This window comes from Gopherus flavomarginatus, chromosome 5, assembly GCF_025201925.1.
Source record: "Gopherus flavomarginatus isolate rGopFla2 chromosome 5, rGopFla2.mat.asm, whole genome shotgun sequence".
NCBI classification, from domain to species: domain Eukaryota; kingdom Metazoa; phylum Chordata; order Testudines; family Testudinidae; genus Gopherus; species Gopherus flavomarginatus.
The window spans coordinates 8,808,011-8,831,478 of NC_066621.1; the positions used below are offsets into that span (position 1 = coordinate 8,808,011).

At 44.7% G+C, this 23,468-nt stretch overlaps 1 protein-coding gene across 2 annotated transcripts in view; it reads right to left on the reverse strand.

The window, feature by feature from the left end:
* HIPK1 (homeodomain interacting protein kinase 1) overlaps positions 1-23,280 on the reverse strand; it is a 34,522-nt gene extending 11,242 nt beyond the window's left edge. For both annotated transcript variants that reach the window (XM_050954270.1, XM_050954269.1), the window contains exons 1-9: positions 23,163-23,280; positions 18,591-19,668; positions 10,571-10,694; positions 7,969-8,088; positions 6,849-6,935; positions 5,780-5,964; positions 5,154-5,316; positions 4,200-4,422; positions 1,802-1,923 (exon numbers count right to left, since the gene is read on the reverse strand). In XM_050954270.1, the coding sequence (XP_050810227.1) occupies positions 1,802-1,923; positions 4,200-4,422; positions 5,154-5,316; positions 5,780-5,964; positions 6,849-6,935; positions 7,969-8,088; positions 10,571-10,694; positions 18,591-19,666 (2,100 nt within the window). In that variant the 5' untranslated portion in view covers positions 19,667-19,668; positions 23,163-23,280. The remainder of the gene's footprint in view (positions 1-1,801; positions 1,924-4,199; positions 4,423-5,153; positions 5,317-5,779; positions 5,965-6,848; positions 6,936-7,968; positions 8,089-10,570; positions 10,695-18,590; positions 19,669-23,162) is intronic.
* Between the last annotated feature and the right edge of the window lie 188 nt (positions 23,281-23,468).

A 23,468-nucleotide genomic window follows, 5' to 3' on the forward strand; every position in this document is an offset into this window, starting at 1 on the left:
GAAAGGCTCTCAACCTAGTGGTACTAACAACTCTTCAATGTCTCTGAGCAGTCAAACATATGTATTCAAACCACTACTCCCTCTGACCCTCCAGGTGGGCTAATATGACCAACTGGCAAACATTCCCGAGAGGGGCGCGAGGGACACAGGAACCAGCTTCACAAAACTGGTTCAAACTTTATACTACCTTATTCTGGGTGGATCCTAGATGTGTGTATTCCAGGCCATCTCTTGTATATACTGTATTAGGCCATAGTGATACATGCTGCACTGCTGATGTAATACATCATATATAATCATACACAGGCTATTTCGTGTACAGTATTCTCAGGAAAGGATAAACTAAGGAACTTTAATAATCTTAGTCACCAGGTCTTTAGATTACTAGAAATTAACATTAATCAATCATGGAGAGATTGCTGAGAAACAAACCTAATCCATAAAATCATTTTGTTTGTTTTGGTTTTTTTTAACTGCAGTTTGGTACTTTATCATGAAGAGCAGCAGAAATGGTCTGCTCCATGATTGCTTCCTTTAAGATTATTCTGTTCATTGAATACTGTGATCTGTGCAACTATACTAAACCAAATGCATGTATCATCAAATGCTACCTCAATTATTTGAACTGAACAAATAAATTACAACTTATCACCTAAAATTGCTCCTGTATGACTACACCAGTCACTGTGATATACTTCCCTCAAATTTCTTGGCCATTACAATTAAGAGTATGCACATTATTTCCCTGTGTAACTGTCAGCAGAAACTGTGAAACTATGCAAACTAGTAAAATTATAGTATTATCCATAAAGATGATGGAGTCTTCAGTGTACAAAAATGTCCTACAATAAATGTGCTTATTACTGTGTACCCATTGTATATTTAAATAAAACACTGCTTTGTTGGAAATAGTTTTGTTTTTATGGCAGAAGACAAATAAGAGTTTAAAGTTTTTGTAAAATAACAGACTATATTTTTCAAATTTCAATGGTAATCATTACTTCTGATAACACATTTGGAAATAAATACAATCAGTGAAACACATCCACGCACGTCACGGATGCAGTTATGCAAAAAAAGAGGACGCAAAAGTAATTTAATTGAATTAAAGATGGGAATATACAACATCAATAATTCAACTCTTTACTTTTGTTTTCTGGGATCTCATTTTTCACATGGTAAATAATGCATAGAAAGCAATTAATTTCCTATGGAATTTGCTGTCTGGCTTTTAAGCAGATAGCCTGCCTTATGTAGGAAGGTACCTGTGTCCAGACAAGAACCAAATGTTTTGAACAGCAGTCCCATCCAGAAGAAGACGGGAGTCTCAAGAGACTCAATATTTACCCCATTATGGAAGGCCAAACCCCACAGCCAGTGATCATAAAGAAATACAAACTACTCTCCTGGTTTTGCAATTATCCTCTGCCTGCAGATAGGTAGGGCACGTCAATATTCTATGCAAATATCAGATTTTAAAGGACTTATGGACTCCACTAATAATCCCTCCTGGCAGGCACTTGGCACAGGAGAATTGTGAGGTGTCAAAGTAACAGATAAGGTTCAGACATACAATATCCCAGCAGAACCGGGCAGACTTGAGTTTGATATGAACCTATATATCACTGGGATCCAGGTCCCCAACTCCTCATCCATTCTGAAATTTCTGTAAACAACAAAGAAGCCCCCCCCCCCACACGTATGCACACCCCCAACAAGACATGGCTGCCATTCCAACAGCAGAGAACAAAGCTGGACTGTGCTTTGCACTAGGTGGAATTCCATTTACCCCCGTTCTTACCTGTGTGAGAACTCCTGACTGGATCTGCAGCGGCTGTGCTGCTGGTGCTTGTGGTACAATCGGAACGGCATTCTCCATACGTACTGGGAACCCAGAATGCTTTGCAGTGGCCTGAAGTCCGGCTGTTCGGAAAAGGAAGAAGCCATGGTTAAACCGATTTCTTTATTATTCAAATGTTTTTTCAGACTCTACTTCCTGCCAACCAAAGCAGGATGAACAGGAGCCACGGTCACAGCCTCAGCCATCAGGGAACGAAGGGCCCCTTCCTGCAGGGGCACAGAAATGGTGCACCCCACACCAGACAGAGCAGCTCCCTTTGTCCAACAGCAACCTGCTTCCCACTGCGAATGACAAGCTCGATGCATTCATACCCACACATGGCCACTTGCGCCTTCTGAAAGGCTTTGCTGGGAATTAGTGCTGGTAACAGTGCTGCACTTTCTGTCTTGCCTTTTGCAACACGGACACCTGTTCAGTGAGAACTGGTCTGAGACTATTGCTACCTATTTAATTTAGATCACTGAACAGCCATGAGATGGTAACGCTTTCAGACTCTGCTGGCCAGGCGGAAATTGCAGCCAAACACCACCCAGTTTAAGCATGCCATACTTCAATGGAAACAAACAAGAATAGTTTCTGGAGTTCTGAAGTCTTTATGTACTGTACTTACACACCACCTCCAGCCAGCCATTAAAAGATTATAAATCACTCCCAACGTATAGAAAACACTACCGGAAACACTTTCTAAACAATTAAAGTCACAACTAAGCCAAACCATACATCTACTAGTGTCTGCAAGGTGCTGCCCCCTCCAGGAGAAGAGAAATTCTTTACTGGGGTACATGGGAAAATGATCTGGTGCCACTGGGTCATGATGCCCTTCCCTTCACGTTCCCTTCTATTGCCTTTTTACAGTAACTGAAATCCTTGTGTGCATGAAAACACCTTGTCCACACTGAGTTATGTTCCCTGTCTGCTCTTTGAAAGGTACATCTACTCTGTCAAAAGTGGGACCTATAATTCAGCTCCACTGGTGCTCCTCCACCACTACAAGTGTTATTTTTGACAGTCTAGACAAGACTTAACTTTACAAGTAGTACGTAAATGGAATGTTTCAGATCAGTTTGGCACCTACATTCTCCCTTGAAAGACCTCGGCTTGCCTTCACTGTCTATGGACTTCCTAGTCTTCGAAAGCATTTGGCACTAGATGGACCTTTCAGAGATGGCAGGTGTGTAGCTGGAGTTATCAGACAACTCACCAATAAAGCCCTGGCTAATGAACAATTACAATCTCTGCAAGTCCCTAAAATTCTCAAGATAGCACTGGAGAATTCTCTAAAGCTTAGGTGCATACAAGCCAGCCAAATGCATTCCCCTCAATCATATCTGGAGGGGAACATAGTCAAACACTTCTAATGTTACCATGCAACCTAAAAACAAATACAACCCACATACTGCGGCCACTGTGTCCTGCACTCGCTCTATCAAGATATTTTGCTTCATTCATAACCTACCATATTAGCGTAAGCCAGATACAAATGGAGAAGCCTTCACAATCAGCAGCTGCATTTCTTACTCTGTGTAGCTTTATCCTCTTTGCAAATGGCACTCTTTTACTTCTTGCCACCAAGCTGCACAATTGTATTAACACTAGTGAACTGAGATTCCAAGAGTGCAAATTCATTCTAGAAATTTAAGGGAATCACTGTCGGGATGAAAATTTTAACTGCAATGGCACGTGTGCATATTCCAAGCATTTTCTAACCCTAGAGTGTCTCTCCAAATGCTTTTGGTGCCAAGAAACCAAAGCCTAGACATAAATTTCTGCTCCACTATGAAAATGAAAATTAGCCCCCCCAATAAACAGATTCACAGACAAGACTCAGGAAGGATTTCTATTCTAGGCCTGAGTTTCAGACACTTAAAACCTCTAGAAAAATCCCCTTTTCATCACAACTTTCTCATGCTGGTTCTCAATGGGAAGTAGATTGTGCGCATGTGCAACCCTGACCACTCAAAGGTCAAATAGAACATCATGAGCGCTGAGGTGGTGTTCAGGGAATGAGAAACATTTCAGAGGTTTTCTTAAGTCTCAGATAGGTCAAACTCCTATAGCCCTGAGGAATGCTGTTGTGTTACGTTCGGAGGGAAAAATGGCTGAGCAATAAAGTGACTGAAGATTGTCTAGCAGGCAGGTATGTTCTCCTCACCTGTCCAAGCGTGTCCTGGGAGAGGAGAACCAGACATACATACACACAGGGCTGATTTCAATGGTTTCAGATTCACATGTGAGAGCACAGAGTGATCTCCTGGAGTTTCTCTACTGGCCCAAATCACAAGATTTTATTTTCATTTGGCTGAAACTCCAGTAGAAAGCAACAGGTTTTTCCACTTACTTTGAAAAGCAGGGGGACAAACAATGAATGTTTGCTGGAATGGATCGGTCTGTGTGCAGATCTGGGTGGTTCCGGGCTGTAAGGAAACACTCTGTTGCGCTACGCCTGCAACTGGCGCTGCAGTTGATGGGTACAGAGCAGACTGATAGTTTAGCAGCGAGACATCCGAGTTTGCTAGGGAAAGAGTAGCAGCGGCAGTAGAGTTGGAAGCCAAGACACTGGCCTAGAAAACAAAACATTACAAATGGGCATATTTGTATTATGTACCCCATATCCCAGGAACAAACCACTGCAGGCAGCAGAACCCTGGCATGAAGTGACATTAGCTAAAGAATTAAAATAAAGGTAAGGGAGAAAAGAGACCTGAAAAAAGCTGTATTTGAACCCACTTTCTATTTTTTGCCTTTCATGCCTCTGAGCTGACAGGCCAATACAATCAGAGTAACAGAGCAGAGAAAGTGTGTGTCAGTTTGGCCTTGCCAACTATATGGAAAATGAAATTGCAAAGGCAGCCTACACCTTCTGAAAAGTATCTTCAAAAATAAACAACTCCACTAGGTGGGGAAGTGATGAGTCAGCTGCCCTTGAACGAGCCTGCACTGCCCCCCAGCTGGGGTGTATGTCTTAATAGGCCTGCCCCATCTCTAAGTTCTATAGCCTTATGAGCGGAGGAAAAAATTCCGAATCGAGACGTTATCTACGGAATTTTAACACATCACTGAAAATATCACTTGTGTAGAACGTGTCTAAAATCGTATGTAGCTACAACACTTGAACACAAACTCAGAACTGGCTCTCATATGGCAGCAACACAGTTCTATTAATTTAGGGGCAAGTTCTCCTCAGCTACATTACGTGTAAATGCAAAATATCCAACTTTATTGGAGTCACTTTGCAGGGCAGGATTTGGCCCGCAGCATCAAAAACATTTCCCAAAGCGAAAGACTCACATACCTGATTGTGCACTGTATTGAGCTGGTTGTTGAAGCTCATTGTTAGGTTTGTGCTTGTATTAGGAGCTACGTGTGTTGTGAATGGGCTCTTGATTTGATTAATTGTATCGTACATATTAACTCTTCGCTTGCAGATCTCCATATTCTGAAAACAGGACTTCACACTGAAATAGAATGAGTGAGGGAAATATTATACATACAAAGCAGTATATGCAGTGTATCTGCCACAGTAAGCAGTGGATTAAAGAGAAGGAAGGGATTTACATAGCTCTTAGAATACTGTTTTACAGGTGCATGTATATGCCTTTAGCTTTACAGTAACAAAGAATGTCAGAGATCTGGCAAAACTAAATAATACAGCCCCTAACTAGCGGAGAAAAAGATTTATGTGAGCCAAAAAAAGTCACCTGGATAAGCTTCCTGCTGTGTCTCGCAAATTGGGAGAACACAAATTCAGTCTAAGTAACTAAACTGGAAGAGAGGAACACAACAGAAGCCACCCCCTGGTAATATTCCTTTTTAATTGGCAGATTAGACTGACATGCTGGACACTAGAGATATGCTGTTCTATGTCATGCTGAGAAATCCATCTAGAACAATGCAAAACCCAAACTGCCACCAACTCACTGGTTGCTGTGTGGGAAATCCAGTAGATGGGTCATTGTAACAAATGAATGGTTTAAAGTCTTCAGCGGAGTAATTCTCTTATCTGCATCAATCGTCAACATTTTCTTTAACAAATCAATGTACTCCCTTCGGTCAGCCTTCTCTGCCAACATGTCTGTCCCTTCCAAGTCCGTAGACATATTCACCTTTTGGAAAAAAGGAAAAAAAAAAGGAAAAAAACAAGAACAGGTACTGTCAATGTAAAATCCATCACTGCTATACAAATCGGTAATTCCATAGCCTACGAAAGTGCTGATAACCAGTGAAGGGTTTCTCCTTCCCCAGCCTACATTCACTAATGCAGAGAAATCTGACTCTAACTGTTGCACAGAATTCCTTTTCAATATTTAGTTGGTGCACTGAGGTGAAATCAGTTGGGCTTGATTCCCCAATGCCTTGCAGATATGTCATCCTACGCAAAGGGAATGCTAAAGCTAGCCTCTAACCGTTTCCATACTTAAGATTCAGGCAGTTTTGAATGTGCACTCAAGGACTTTTTTGGCAGAAAATGCTGATCTGTTACACCTGTGTGTGTCTCCCCTAGCCTTTTCCTGAAAGCTTTGCTACCATTGCTAACAGCGCTGTTCCACTTCTGTAGACAAGGCATCAGCATTTTAACCACCAGGCCTTCTAGGCCTGCTCGAGCAGGTAAAAGCAGTAGTGCTGCTTTGCCTGCACTGCACTCTCACCATTGCTACCACTGGCAGAGTGGCACCAGCATTCACAGTGGATGGGGGGGCGAGGGGGAGGGAACAAGCAGAGTCAGGACTTCTGAGCCACAGCAGTTTCCTCCTCATAATCCCCTTGACATTGTACATATGTGTGTTTTTCAAATGGCATCATTATCAGAGCCGGCGCTGGGCATAAGCAGACTAAACAATCGTGCAGGGCCCCAAGCAGCTGAAGGGGGGCCCCCATTCACTCTATTGGTATGTGTTGGGGGGGAGATAGAATATCCCTGCTTAGGGCCCCCAATGGCCTAGCACCACCTCTAGCCATTATTCATTTTCCAGCAGCCTCCCCTGCTCACCTGCGCCATGTCATCCAAACAGTTGAATATATATTTCCGAGCTTCTTTTGATTTTATTCCTGTCTCCAACTCATGTTCTTCTGGAGTCTATAAAATAAAACATTTGTTCGGATCAGCTGGAGCCTGGCATTAATATTTGATTGAAATAAAAACAAAGAAAAGCCCATGACCAAAAGGTTGGGCCATATAATCATTTTGCCTATTTTAGAGGGCAAACGCAATAACCATTTGCAAGTTGGGCAGGAGTAAACAATCATCAGGTCCCTGCTCCGTGACCCAGTAGGAGCAACTCACTGCAAACTGAAATATTGGCTTGGAGGAGAATGTGGCCAAACCTGAGCCAACTATTGGTCAAGGACAGACTCCAACACTGCTCATGTTCCACCATCCTAGAAGAGTTCTACCAAAGTGAATGCCAGATTCTGAGAGGGTATCTGAGAGCAGTGGACGCAGGAGTATTTAGAATATGGCCAAAAGCCAAACTGAGACATGTAAAAGTGAACTCTAAGGGGGATAAGATGGCCTTCTCACCTCCTTTGCTTCTGTGATCTAAAGAAGGCCTGGAAGTTTATTCCCCAGAACCAGGGTGTGGGTTTTTGCCATTTTTTGTTTTGCTTGATTATTTAGAAACATCAATAATATCAAGTATTCTCCTTCACTTCTGTTGGGGGAACTCCTGGGAGAACTCTAGAACTAGAGTAGATTTTCCAAACTCTCACAAGGCGCGTGTCTGTTCCGAATCTTTCACAAAGAAAGCCTGTTTCTCTCAAGAGCTCACCAGGAGTTTGTCTCGGTTAAAAGCCATCAACAGCCCAACTAACAAACTACCAGGAAATACACTTCATTTCACCCCTAAGGCTGCTCAGCAGCTGAAGTAGGTCATCTCTGACATGCAGACATAATAAATGGCCATTATCACACACATTTTGATCTCTATATCACTCTCAGTTGCTATTGGTAGAAATGTGCTAGGGGTTTGTCCAGTTTCTAAAAGGAAATGTACAAATCAACTACATCTGAATAATATTTACAACCTAAAGGGTACTTCACAACATACTAAAATCATGTAACAATGAGATTTGGATCAGAACAGATTTTGAAGTTAAAGAGAGAGACAAACCTTTAGCCTCCATAGTGGGTATCCCAAGTTTGGATCTCTGTTAAAAAACCTGCTTGTTTTTGTTCCTGCACTCAGAAGATACTCTGCTGGAAGGCCTTGGGTTTGTGAAATATAACGAATCTGTAAAGAAAAAAAAATTAACAAAGACGCCAACAACCGGACTGATAACTAAATCTAGTAGAACAAAATATTGAGGTTCTACCAACTTTGTTAATAATAAATAGGAAATAGGCTCTAAACACAATTCTAAAAGTTCAATTTTTTAAAAACATAGACTGTCCGGATAACTGAAATTTCATGATACAAAACGAAAGATGCAATTCTCAAAATTTACAAGCACATTTAACTGTTTCTTTCTAATTTTCTGCAGAGATTTCAGGTATTGGTAAACTCTAATATGCCTCTCTGTCTTTTTACAGAAATTTTCTTGGCCCAAAGCTGTTTTAGCAGACTGAGGATAAGCTATTTATAAAAAGGGAAAAGTATAGCGTAAATGCAGCACTCCCCAACATAATCACTAAATATTTTTAAAGAGGAGTGAAGGGTTTTAAAAATGTTACCAAATATATGTATTATTTAAATATATAATTATCAGAAAAGATACAGGTATCTGAGTGATGCACTTGGGTCTGGGCATATCCACCCTTGAATGTGTTGATCACAAAGAGTCCAGTGGCAAAGCACCCACTGACTTCAAGGGTGCAAGTTTAGATTCCGAAAGCATGTGGATCCCCTGTATCCTTTAGGGCATCAACATTTGGAGTTAAAAAAAAAAAAATCAAATAAATAACCCTCCCCCCAGAAAAGTGCATAAAACAAGTTTAAAGAACACTGGCTACAGTATCAGTAACACAGCAATATGCTACATTCCAAAGTACAAAGCTGTCCTTAAGAGAAAAGGACACTCCATTATAAAGCGGAGGAATAATTTTACATATCAACAACGTATTTTCTCAAATCTTCCCCCAAGCTTTGTGGTCTAAATTGATAATACTATCTACTCCTCAAGTTTCAGTGTGAGAAATGATATAATTTGTTATGATAAGAAAAAAGACCAGTTTCTTGAAAGTAAAAAAAATAATCAGTGAACGTGTAACCCGCTTGTGAAAGTGCAGGACTGGAAACACTGGCTGAAGGCAGTTAGGCTCTGTAGTTACCGATATCGTGATCTGTAGCCCAAATTACTGCACGTAGTTCTGCCAATGCACTGGCTATTCCGGTATGAGGCGCTTCCTGAGCAGCTGAACGTTCACAGGGCACTAGATAAGCTACTACATTCGTGTTGCTTCTGAGCCAAGATGAATTTGTGGCCTAGCTTTTCATTTCTAGCAATCTGGGTTCAAACTGAGCAGTGTTTATATTTTTCATACTTAAGCAACAAAATTTTCAGTAATACAATTAAGAAATAATTTCCAACAACCATCATCCACTAGATGCTGAGCAATTAAAGCTGGAGGCCAAATTAGTTACAGTGTCCTCATTATTGTACAGCAGATTGCCTCCTGCAAGGCCAAGGTTGCTTAACAAGGCTAAGCCTGGTGCTCATTTCCAGAGATGCCTCCTCCAAACCCTGATTGGGCCTGCATTTACTGCTGCAGCTCAGGTAAGACCAAACATCTTCCCTACAGACATCATCAAACTCAACCACATGAAGTCAGAGTATGGGCTACCCCGAGTTTCTGGAGGATTGCAGAACTCTATACTAAGCGATGAGAACGCGACCTTCGTCCCCACCCACCTACGCATTGAGATAAGGTTCACAGAAATACATGAACCTTACTGTAGAAAGAAACCACCATGCCATACTTTTCTTTATTTATTTCTAACTCAGCCTGCTCACTAATGTACCACTGCATTTCCTCTGGAAATTTACAGCAGTGACGAGACACTAAAAACTAATCTGAGAGGATCTTTTCATTCAGAGTGAAATATACCAGACACTGTTAAATGGTAATACCACAAAACAAAACAAACCACGTGATAGAGAAGCTGTACTTGGAAAAGCATTGTTCTGTTTAGGTTTGCTGATCTTTTATGGGCAGCCTAACAGCCAGGTAATACTGCTACTTGTACACTGCAAGACCCAGCCGTTCAAGAGACACCTCCACATACGCGCACACTGTACTTTACAGGCTGCAGAGGCCGTATTTGGGACATGCTCTGCATTATGAGATCAGAGCTTCTGTATGAATTAACATGACAGGAACTGCATGGCAGGCTGCCCTAGGACCAATGCTCTTGTAGCTAACTTGTACCTCTTGAACTGCAGAGTGCTGTGCACAACCAGGACTGAGACACCGCACTTCAGCTGTGCCACAAAGGAACTGCAGGTTGTATATTAAACAGAAGTCAGACACACGCAAGACCTCTGCATTCAAAGACAAAGGGGGAGGCAGGGCACAAACGGGAAGCAGCCCCCCATTATCACAGATAAAAAGAAAATTGGATCAAAGCAGGGAAGGAGTTGAAGACCACATGTTGCGCAGACCATATCAGAGCAGAATCTGAATTAGAGTACTTCAGTTTCACAGAGTTTATTAAAAAAAAAAGAAGCTCCTTCTGATTGAACAAGCACTGCCCTGTCTGCACTATATGCTCTTACCTGATCATATTCTGAAGCTCCTGGGTACAGAGGCCAACCCAAGAACAGCTCAGCTATCACACAGCCCAAGGACCACATGTCAATAGCTTCACAGAATGGTAAACCCAGGATGATTTCAGGAGCTCTGCAAAACAAGATTAAAATGTTCAGCCTGGCACAGAAAGCAAACAGTGCCTATTTACATATTACTTGAGCACCTTGTACAGCACAGCAGAGGTCCCCCGAGATACTTTCTTGTACCGTTAAAAGTGGCTCCCTGTAAAGGTGCAGCATTTCTCGCTAGCCTAATAGTGTTGTCTCAGCCTCATTTAGCAGTGCTGATTATTTTTGCTTTACAGCTGCAGTAAGTCAACAGGTTTCACAGGAGCAGCCGTGTTAGTCTGTATCCGCAAAAAGAACAAGAGTACTTGTGGCACCTTAGGGACTAACAAATTTATTTCAGCATGAGCTGTAGCTCACGCTGAAGTACATTTGTTAGTCTCTAAGGTGCCACAGGTACTCTTGTTCTTTTTAGTAAATCAACAGTGCAGTCTTCTAGCTCAAGAGGAGAGGACTCAACAGTCCAGAGACATCTCATACCAATGCAAATTACCCTATGCTACAGCCCCCCTGTAAATGGCAAGTATGGAGATATACCTATCTGATAGACCTGGAAGGTCATTGAGTCCAGCCTTCTGCTTTCACTAGCAGGACCAAGTACTGATTTTGCTCCAGATCCCTAAGTGGCCTCCAGGACTGAACTCACAACTCTGGGTTTAGAAGGCCAATGCTCAAACCACTGAGCTATCCCTCCCCCTATGTTGCCAGCTGATTTAGTCACATGACAGGGTGACCCACAGCCATTACACAAGCCAGCCCTAGCATGTTCCCACAGGCATGTCAGACAGCAGCATGGCATTGTGGGGGGTAATTCCTATAGAGTGATGCTCCCTCAGCTAGGCTAATCATCAGCAGAGGAATCTAGATAGGTTCAGAAGGTTTACAAGGGCTTTGGCTGCATTCACCTGGAAAAGAGTGGTCTGCAGACCCAAGCCAGGGCACTCTGCAGAGAGAAGAGTGCCACTTTGTTTACACTGCTTAGTGTTTATATAGAGTTTATTTTGGACACCTCAAGGTTAAGGTGGACGAAGAGAACACAGCCAGACTCTGTGATGGTCAGTGTTTTGCCACATTATTTTATGGAGCTTGGGGCAACAGAATCTCACTAAGCATAAAACCCCCTGCCCAGCCTTCCTCAGGGAGATTATGAACAAAACAATGTGCTGCTTTTAAATCTCAAACCTCGGAGAGGACTTTTTCTGCATAGCCCATCCGGACAGAAATGTTGCAGGAGACGATATTTTAGCACAGGTATCCCTTTGCCTCACACACACAACTGTGAAACAAACACCTGCAGTTCTGCCTGCTCACAGCTTGTATTTACATATGGTGTAAGGCCAAGGGATCATGGGAGCTGGTACAGGAAACACTAGCACCTCTGTTTTCCTAGGAATAACCAATTCCATCGTAACCCCAACGTGGGGGAGGACAGAAGCATCCCAAACACTGGTCTACGCTGCTTTCTGGGCAGGTCTTGGGCAGTAGATCCTAACACTTGTATGTAATTTCTCGTGTAGCAAACACACATCAAGAAAAATGTATTCCATAGTGTGGTAGACCCAGGCCAGTTGGGAACAGCAGAGTAGTACAAGGGAAATATATTGGCCACTGGATAAGCAGTTTTCTGTTCCCTGAGTGACCAGAGCAGGGGCTGCTCCAGGCTAATGAGGACACCTGACTCCAATTAACCTGCTAAGGGTCAGGCAAGGCTGTTAAGCACTTGACTCTAATTAAGGCCCCTCTGATGCTATAAAAGGGCTCACTCCAGCCAGCCCAAGGGGGAGTCAGAGAAGTGTGTGTGAGGAACTGGGAGCAAGAAGCTGAGAGTGAGCAGGCATACTGCTGGAGGACTGAGAAGTACAAGCGTTATCAGACATCAGGAGGAAGGTCTGGTGGGGAGGACAAAGAAGGTGTTGGGAGGAGACCATGGGGAAGTAGCCCAGGGAGTTGTAGCTGTCGTGTAGTTGTACCAGAAGGCACTCTAGACAGCTGCAGTCCACAAGGCCCTGGGCTGGAACCTGGAGTAAACAGAGGGCCCAGGTTCCCCCCAAACCTCCCAACTCCTGATTAAACACAGGGGGAATTGACCTGGACTGTGGCTTCTACCAGAGGGGAAGGTCTCTGGGCTGTTTCCTGACCCACAGGGTGAATCTGTGAGGTGAGCAAATCTGCCAATAAGCGCAGGACCCACCAAGGCAGAGGAGGAACTTTGTCACAATAGTCATCCCAGTTAAAGCAGCTCTGAAACTGGTTATCTTGCTTTACAGTTTTGGACTCTGGCCTTGAGTAATGTCCAAGTATTAGGAATAAGATCTCTCCGTCACATTGCATTCTGCAGCAGGACACTGAAAAGCCCATCTTAATCCCATTTTCCCTCTGACTATTCACCTGGCTGTGCATGGTGAGGAACGATTCCCAGATAACGGTAACACGGGTGCCATACATCTACCAAAGTAAATGCACTTCTCACAGCTGTCCAGTTGGCTGACATGCAGGTCATCGGGGAATGAGGCAAGTGCACCTGACAGATGAGCTCAGTGAACTGTTCCCCCAACCTCCCTTGCTACACTCCAGTGGCAGGCGCAGTCACACTGATTCAGTACATGGCTGCTGCTTTAATACAAGCAGTTCTCTTGCACAGGTGAACCCTTTTAACTATCTCAGCCCCCGAGAAATAGAACTGTGGCAATTAAGCTTTTATTCCGACTCTCAGAGTAATACAGTGAGCCAGGGATATCTCCCAGGCAGTGTTACATGCCGCTTCATTTTAGTCCCCTGCCCTGTACATCAGTGTGTGCGTGTTCATCCTTAGCTAGCTCTGGGAGCAATCTGTTACCTGTAAACATATGTAACATTACTCAAACGTGTCCAAAATGGAAAGAAAATGTTTAGCCAGAGAATTAGCACATGAATATTAAAGAATTGTACTGAGACGAGTCAGTGTGTTTAGCAGACTGAAAGGATTCCCAACTCCAGGTGCCATTATTCCAATATGTCAAGGCCGCTTTGCTCAGCAGGTGTTGCCAATTAGCAGACAGGACTAAGTCTGCTGCCTGTACTCGTATAGCACTCCCAGCCAAGTCCATGGGAGTTTAACAGATCAAACAGCTCACAGGATACAATGGAAGTGCCCTGTGGTAGAGCAGACCACAGCACAATCTTGTTCAAACCTGCATGAACACGTATGGCCTGACTCAAATGAAACGGACTGTAAATGGCTATGGATAGTGGAGGTGGGATTATTCCTTTATCCCGTGTGTGCATCCAGGGACAGTCTTGCAGTGTCAAAGACGCTCCCTAGCCCTGAACCCGTTACACTCTAAATAGATTAAATTCTCATGAGGCCTCAGTTTTCATATTGGCTCAAGACACAGCTGGTATGAAACAGCCATCAGTCTCCTTCACATCTGCTTTTAGACTGGGGTTGCTAATGACAGCAGTTAGCAGTACTAAAATTAGTGACCACTGAAAGTGGTGTCGAAACAGAACAGCAGCCAGATGTCATCTTCACAGCTGGACTGTCTAGGATTAAATGTGCAGTGTTGTAGCCACATTGGTTCCAGGATATCAGAGACAAGGTGGCTGAGGTAATATATTTTATTGGAGTAACTTCTTCAGATGTGAAGAGTCCTTGTAGCTCGAAAGCTCATCTCTTTCACCAACAGAAATTGGTCCAATAAAAGGCACCACCCACCTGATCTTTCTAGGATTAAATTATTAAGATGCACTATCAGAAGCTCTTTATGAAGTAGAAAAATGACAACTGATAAGAGTTCCTCCTCTGAGTATCAGATTGTTACATTCTGATTTCCAGGGCCAGCAAGTACCCCCAGCCAGCCTCAGGGAAGGTTGCCACAAAACTCAGACTCTTCCAGTACCACCAGAATGTTTCAAAAGGAGTGGTGTTTGTGGAGAGGACACCTGCCCTTGATCGTGTCCAGAGAGCAAGTGTTGATCTCCGGCTCATGCCATTGCAATGGCGATGCCAGAGAGTCATGTACAAGCAAAGCTAGTTTAAGAGGTGGAGAAAGTCAGACTTTTGGTGGTATGCACTACTGCTCCCCAGGCCAGCCAGGGCCAGAGCAGTGCAGGGCACAAGGCCCAGTGCATAGCTAAGGAACAGATAGTACTGCACACTGGAGGCTCCTCTGATCAACATACGGTACAGTACTGGTAGGTTACAAGATGGGTCTAAGCACATCTCATCCCACCTGTTTAGCGATGCAGACTACTGTGAATCTTCTACACTACTGTGGTTGCCCTGTATTTCCAGCAAAAGACTGCCTCAGTAAGGAGAGTCTTCTCTTGCAATGAGGATAGTAGTATAAATACCCTCCCCCATTCTCTCAAGGTAGCAATGGCCCATACTCAGCACACTAGCTGTTATAGGCAATAGGATGCATAGAACTGGAAAGAGTTGTCCCCTCTCCTGGAGCTGGTAACTGTAAAAGTGTCTTATCAAAGCAGCTTAAACTGTCTGATGGATCTGCTGTTAATGTGTCTCCCCTACTAGGCATCAATGACATCTGAAAATATCCTGCGTGGCCGGACATTCATATGCCTGCTTCCATCAGGATTTACCTCAGTCTGATCAGCACTGCAGAGCTAACAGTAACACCAAAGTGGAGAGTGAGCCAGCCCAAGCACACCTCTCCCTAGGAGCAGGTACCTCACAACCAGTGTATGGAAAGCAATTGCACATTCTGTGCATTTTAAATCCTGGCCTGACAAAGTCAACGTCAAATCTCTGCTGGAAATATGGCTCCAGCAGCATCATCCAACTAGGTAAGTCAGGAATGCAATGAGGCAGAAGAGAATCCAGAAGTTGTTTCCTTTGCTCACACTTCACCTCACGTGGCCGTAGCCTGTTCTGGAACAGCAATCCAAGGGTGCCAGCCTCTCTCTAACTGCTGCCAGTGCTTGATACCACAGTGGATGGAGCAAAAATCACCACAGTGCACCTATTGTGGACTCCTTCTCTCCTAGCCCATAAAACCCTACCGGCTGGATTTAAATAGTCCAGGTTCAATGACAAGAGGCACAATATTATGAAACTAGGCTTCTCCTGTTGTGAAAAATTTGTGCAGTTCAGAGGCACAAGTACTGGAGGAACAATTTAGCCCACCCTTCTCACCATAATTTAGATCCAAGTCGGTGACAGAATCAGACACAGAACAGTAGAGCGTCTTCCATTTTGTTACTGTACAATTCGAGCCCACGCTACACGCATTACAGCAGCTGGCTAGGAGCCAAAGTGTTGGCTCCTAAATTCAGACACACAGACTTTCAAAACTGCTTTTTTCCCCTGAAGAGACAAGCCCCCATACAGCCCATTAAAGTTAGGGGATGTCTGAGTGCTCAGCACTTCTGGAAAAAGCCACTGCTTTAAGTCCCTGTAGCAGCCTCACTTCAGGTATCCAGATTTGAAAGTTTTAGCTCAAAAAGCCATTCCTGAGTGAGTGGCCAAGACACTGACATAGGACCAATACGAAGTGAAGACAGGACAGGAAACAATTAGTTTGTTTTAAAACAGCCGCTGAAGTAAAATACGAATTAGTCTGTCTTATCACAACCACAATGCTGGAGCCTCAAGCCTCATCTTCAAAGCTTTCTTCAGTGTGAAATTAAGCCAGAAGCAACACAACTCTTCCCCAAGAGAAACTAGTTTCTACACCTAGAAAGCAGATTTTAGTTAGCCTCAACATTGATGTAAATTTCACACCATGGTAAATAGATTTCCACTGTTGCCTGATTCTTCCCAACTCCAGTGAAGCAGGCCTAGTCTTAGACAGCATTTGAATACTCCTCTCTCCAGCAGGGTCAGTCACCCCACCTTCGGGGAGATGGAAGTGGCTTTCAGTTTAGTATGATATGCAGAGCAGAGCAAGCAGTTTCCTTGCCAGGGGCCCCTTGAGACACTTCTCTCCCCATGCTCCCTCCACGCCAGGGGATGAGGTGTTGATATTTATTTGGTAGTTCTCTCAGGCTGGAAGGATCACAGAGTAGTTACACTGTTTTGTTCAAGACACTGAATGGGTAGCTGTATGACCATGAGAAAAATAGTGCTCCATTGAGCATAACTCTAGACATGCAGGAACAGAAGGACCTTTGTGAAAGTTACTTTAATAAATGGGCAAATAAAAGGTTGCTGGCATAAGAGATCACTTTAAAATGTACTGTAACTTACACTGAAAAGTCACCATGAACTGGGAAGGAAGACAGATGAGCACGAGGCCTTCCTTCAGGAAGAACTGGAAGGGAAAGGCAAAGTCTGCTCTATCTATACGGGAAAAGATGCCTATTTGAGTTTAATGAGTAATGGTAATTCTGGACTGATGTGTAGGGACCTGGGGTGTGGGGTGGAGCTGCTTCTACCTTCCCCAAGGGGGAATAAAGCTGGGGAGCAGAGAGCTGGCTCGCTGAAATCCTTTGTAAAGAGCGCTATTAGATCTCAGCTTATCTGTCCGCAAACCCACTTTCCTTCCCCGGGTGGTTAAGCATGGCAGGGCTTATTTCAGTGCAATGGAGTTCACTTACAATGCTAGATACAGGGAGTGACTGGGTAAAAGGACAACAGGTGACTGACAAGCCTTGGACAAGTTGTGAACGTCTGACATATTTAAATTGTTTGGCTAATTAAAGTTGATAAATTCATTTTTAAATTGGTCAAGAGACATTTTACAGAAAAGGGAGACAATTCAAATCTTTTGCTGCATCTACCAGTAGTGTACTGCAGCAGTTAATTTTCTATTGAACATGCACAGAATATGCTAGTTGCAATTTACTGCAGGCATTTGGGGTGAGGGGGAAAGAAGAGGACTGCACGTTTAGGCAGGTCACATTGCCAAAGCAGCAGCTCTGTTCACCTGTATAGGAATTTCTTCTCATAACTACTCTCTATGAAATGCGTGGCTTGGCAGGTGGGAAAGTCATTTTCATTATGACTAGCAGACTTAGCCCTCAAGCTAGCAGAGGTGTCAGGTATATTCTTCAAACCCTGGAGCCCATACAGCCTTCGATTAAACATCCACTCACAGGTCAAGTCAGCATCTCTGGTATTAATGATGAAAGAGGCATACAGCCTCCCACACTAGCCACTTACGGTCATTTTATTAAAGGAGTAACTCTCCAAAATGGCAGTTCCAAAATAACTGTTTAGTCAAACTCTGAACATTCTGCTGCAGAGGTTCCTAATCTGAGCTGATCAGAGAACCCTTGGCTTTCAGTTGAAAAGTTTCTAGACTTTGTAGTTGCAAAGAAAAGCTTAGTTCCCTTTTGGGAGGCTAACTGATGCAAATACAGTCTTCCTGGGTCTGCAGACACCCTGAAACGACAGTTGAGCTTCATTTATCTCTGTGCTAGCACTAAACCTGACCACACTACACGTCAGCATTACCATTCATCATTTTAGCAGATGAGACAGGAAAGAGGCGGGAGTAAAGTGTACAAGGGCCAGTGGGAATTGCTGCCAGGAAGGAGATACGGAGGGGGACAGAGGGTAAAGGCAGAGAAATGAGGAGGACAGGGAAGGAAAAGAAATAAAGGGCAGATGTAAAAACACGTATAAAATGAAGCTTGTTTTCCTACTGAGTGACTGTGACAAAGGTACTAGCCAGAAATGGTAATGGCTACAGGTTTATGTACTGCATGAAGGTCGTTCTGCCCCTTATCTTTGTGTACGTTTCCCACCGCTGTCAGCAGATGTACTGCTCTGGCCTTAGTGCACTCCTAAGTTTACACCTTGCCCTCTGGACAATAATTCAGTCCTTCCAAGAGATGAGGTTTGTCCTCCCTGATCTGGTTCTTGCATATTGATTGAGGATGTGGGGCTCACCTGCTCCCAGTAAGTGACACCCCTCCAGTGCCAGGTCTACTTTACAGATGCAAGGGTACAGAGATAGCCTCGGGTATGAATCCTTACCTGTAATAGCGCGACTGCAAGTAAGTGGAGCACACAGCTTTAGATACATGACTGGCTGAGCCAAAGTCTATGACCTTCACTCTGTAGGGCTGGCGGATGGGATCCACCAACATGATATTTTCTGGTTTCAAATCAGCATGTATCAGACCCAGGCTCTTCAGCTTCATCAAGGCAGTGGCCACCTGCTGCAGAATTGGCCGGATGTATTTTAGGGGCAGTGGGCTGAATTTGTTTTGTTTTAAGAAGTCGTACAAGTTCTGTTCTAGCATCTCAAACACAAGGCATGTGTGGTTCTTGTGCTGAAAGCACTCATAAGAGCGAACAAAGTTATACTCGTCAGCGTTCTCGCTGCTCAAGCGAGAGAGGATGCTCACTTCTATCTGGCCTTGTCTAGCATAGGAGGGATGGTTCTTCAGGATTTTGATAGCTACAATCTCCTTTGTGCTGCGTTTCCAGCACTTTGCCACCTGCCCAAACGTTCCTCGGCCCAGAAACTCCAAGACCTCGTAGCTGTTTGTCATGGAGCATAGGATCTCATGCTGGACCAGCTGGTAATCGCCTTCACCACTGGAGCTGCTACTTTTAGTGGTTACAGTGGTGGTAGTGGCCGCAGCACCCACCGCAGGTCTGTTTTGCAGCATGAGAGGTGGATGTTCCTCAATTATCTGCACGCTACCGTTGCTGTCAACCTCCTCACTTTTCCTTTTCAATCCACATTTCTGGTATGGTTCCAGTAAAGAAACGTTGCTCCTGTGTGTGAAGGTCTGGCTGTTCTGGAAGGACGTTGTTGCACCGCTGCCTGTACTGTCTGCAGCGGTAACCACAATATGCTCAACTGAAGGAGCAGGGAGAAGGAGGTTCTGATCGTAAGCAGGGATGCTGAAATTCGCTACCTGGCGAGAGGAGCTTGCTTGCCCTTGAGCAGCTGGGAGGGTTTTGCTGCGGGTATAATACTTGTCACTACTGCTCTGTCCTGAAACATCCCAGCCAGAGGGCTCCACTTTCAGTTTCTTGGCACTGCAGAAGGCACTCGACGATACTGACGGAGGGGAGAACACCTGCAGCTGTGAGGCCATACCTGAAATAAGAAGAGAAAGATCTGATTAGTAATGGCCCCATAATAGCAGGTCAAGAATCAAGGAAATCCTCAGTTTGCACAGCAAACCAAGACATTAGTCTTTCTAAGCACCCTATTGATATAGAGATCTTTCACCACATGACCCATGTCAGCAGGGAAGGCAACAAGGTTTCTTTTCTAATAGCTGCTCCCACAGCTGCCACCCAGGCCTTCCTGGGGGCTGGAGTGAACATTTACCAGCCTCACCTGCTAAGCACTGACACTGACCTTGCTGTGGGTAACACAGAAAAGCCCCAGCTCCTCACGTGCCTTGCCCAACATTAAGGGGATCCTACTGAAAGAGAGGACTAAGGGCTGGGAGGAGGGGAAACTGCAGAGCTAGTTCAGCTTACTCCTGTGTATTTAACCACACGTTTCCCACAGGTTTCAGAACAGCATAAGAAACAGTGGGGGGGAGGGGGGAATCTAAAACAAACAAGGAAAGAAGATTGCAAATGAGAGCACTCTTGCAGGTCTAGTGTATGATGCTGGGCAGGAACTTGGCATGTCTGTAATACAGACTTATCAGTATCTCCACACCCTGAGGTGCCATAACATAACCAAATACTGGCCTTCAAACTGTCAGTTTGGTTTATTTGCCTCAGAAGGTTTAAAGAGCATTTAATTAAACATACATAAGAGCCCTAGAGCTAGTCAAAGGGTCCCATCCTTCAAGAGCACCATCAGTCCCCACTAACTTCAGTTGGAAATGGAGCACTCGGCACCCGCCAGGATCAGCTCCAAAGAGAACAGCAGCACACAATGACTGGGGAAATAAGGAAGGGCGACAATACAGCAGCTGCTTACCGATACCCGAGAACAGGGCGTCCACTCACCCGTAAACCGGGAATGGAATTTAGATGGGGAGACTATCCAGTTTACAAACTGAAAAGTCAGTGCTTAATAAATTGGGAACTCTGTATGTCACATTACGCCCAAAATACAGATTCCTTCTGTTCTACATTATGGGAGGGTTGACAACTGAAAAAAGCTAAGAAGCTCCTCTCTCAAATCTTCTGTTAGGCTTTTTGCAGAGACATAAGCCAAATCTCCTCTCTTTGCGTTCCAAGGAAAATACTAAGTTTGGGTCTTCAGAGCTGCCCAATAAGCCTCTCATTTTATCGCCCGACAAGTCAGAACATCTTGTCTCTCTCCTGTCAGAACCTAACCACAAATTCTCAGTATTAATACACAGAGTGGGGGGAATAGATACAAAGTCTGCAATTCAGAACTGAATCTGAGTTGCTTGGGGATGACACAATACAATATTCTATAGAAGATTCCCCAGAAATCTGAAAGGTAATACTGTCAATATAATAACCTAGACAGACAATAATGTAACCGTTCTGGGGAAGGTATTTTGTCTATACTTGCATTTCAGGTGCTGGTGCAATCTATTTAAAAAAAAACAAGTAGGCATGCGAACTATTAGCTAGGTTTGTCTGCTACAATGGAACAATCACCAGTAGCAAGAGATGAGTAAATCCACCTTACTATTTAAAGAAAATAAAATCCTACTTACATTAAGGTGAATGACATATCTATGAGAAGCGTCTTATAACCAGTCCCTGTCTTGTAGGATCAGGACCACCAACTCATTCCAGATGGTAATGCCTTCAATTATTAGTGACCCAGACCAGACTAGTCATTCTAGGATGTAGCTGGAAGATGTATTCTAAACTGTTATTTTCTTTGAGTGATGGGCACAGTCTTAAAAAAAAAAAAAAAGTCTCCTTTCCTAAATTTCATGTAGGTGCTAGTCTAGAACTCTGTTCCATTTTCATTAAATATTAATTTGGCAAAAACCAGACACCCTCTCTAACCTAGTGGTTTGGATGCTCACCTAGCATCTAGGGACTTCTGGTTCAATTCCCCTCCTAGGAAGGGATTTGAACAGTAATCTGCCACTCCAAGTGAATTACCTAAATGTTGGGCTATGAAATAGTCTGCTATGGGGCATTTGAAGTTATTCCATTTTAATCAAATGCTAATTGGGCCAATGCAAGAATCAAGCATAAGAACTCCTCTCTGGTGCAGTGGTCAGGGTACTCACCTAGAAAGGGGGAGATGCTGGTTCAGGTCCTGTGCCTGCCTCCCTAAGAAAGAATTTGAACAGAGATGGCCTACCTAGCCACTGGACCATAGTCTAATCCTTTAGCTAGCCCATAGAAATATCTTATTGAAGTGAAACAGCTTCAACAGCCTTCCTTCCACCCCCATCAATATAGCCTCATTACAGACTAGGCAAAGTGGGGAACCAAACCAGAACCTCCCACATCAAAGAAACTGCACTATGCATACAGATTACTGTGTGAGGGGCCACTTGGCAGAGAACAGTTGTTTATATATTCAGAGCGTACACTTGAAATGGAGTGGGGCTTTCACAATCTGAAATCATGGCCATAGCCTCACTGGAAGTGCTTTACCCCCGCCTACTATACCAGCAAAGTGCTCCAAGCATTGACAAAGCTATACCAGCAAAGCTTTGTACCAATAGAATAGGAGCACTCTCCATGAGCAAAATAAACCAGACCTGTAAAAAGTAGAAGAACTGCATCTACTTTAGGGGCTTCTGCTGGCACCGCTATGCCAGTCGGAGTCATTCCTTCACCAGCCTGTGCCAGCAGACATTTATAGTGGTCTATTTCTAGGGAGCACTGTGAGCTTTGGTGCTAAATTATATTTTAAGAAAAGTGGATTTACATAGCAATACTATCATAGCTTCCTTATTTGCATGTTCTGAAGCATTTCTAATCCCAACAAATTCTAAATTAGGAACTCCCCAACCCCATTTTAAAGAGTCAAATGTAGCCTATAAAACAGCTTCTTTGATTTAGAGTTACAGATTCTTCTCTCTTATTAACTTTAAAATAGAATGAGCCAAGACCAGTTCTTCCCAATCAGAGGCAGCTTTTAAGGGCAAAATTACAGGCTTTGAGATATTTATAAACGAGACTGTTGTTGTTTTTAAACAGATTCACTGGAATATGTGAATGGGGCCTCTTGAATAATTGTCAGAGTTTTGTTGCTCCAAATGAGCGATTATTTTTGGCTGTCTCGGGTTTTGGTTTGTACGGCCAACTAATAGGAACCGAGAGCGAACTCGGCTTAGGAACTGTGCGTGGTACGTTGACAAAGAAAACAGGTGACAATCCTGCCGCCTGGGAGCTGTTTGCTCTGTTCAATAATCAGCCTTTAACGGGCTCGTAGAGCTCTCGCTGTTGTGTTTCACAATCCGCCCTCACCCCCCGCCCGGGCAGTGACACAAGGCGGACCCCGGAGCGAGACAAACCTGAGCGGCCCGGCCCGGCCCGCGGCGCCCAGGCCCGGCCCGGATCGGCGCACAAGCGGGGCAAGGCCGCGCGGGGAAGCCGCTCCCGCGGGAGCTCCGGGCTGCCCCCGCCAGGCCCGGCCCGAGCAGGCCGCAGAGCCCGGGCGCGCCGCGCCGCACTCACCGCTGGTGGGGGGTCTCAGCCGCGGGCTGGAGCTGCCGGGGGGACACGAGGGGATGCGGGGCCCCGGAGCAGGCGCATCATAGCCCCGGAGCGGCCGCCGGTCCAGGCCCGCCCCGCCCGGGAGGAGCCTCCAGGCCGCTCCGCCGCCGCCAGGCCCCGCCTCGCCCCACGGCCCGGCCTGGCCCGGCTCCCCCCGCTCCGCGCCCCCGCCGCTCGCCGGACCCCGATTCCCTTCGGCCCGCTCCGGCTCCCGCTGCGCTCCGGGCCCTCGGCTGCCTACGCCAGACTGAGCCAGCCGAGCCCCGA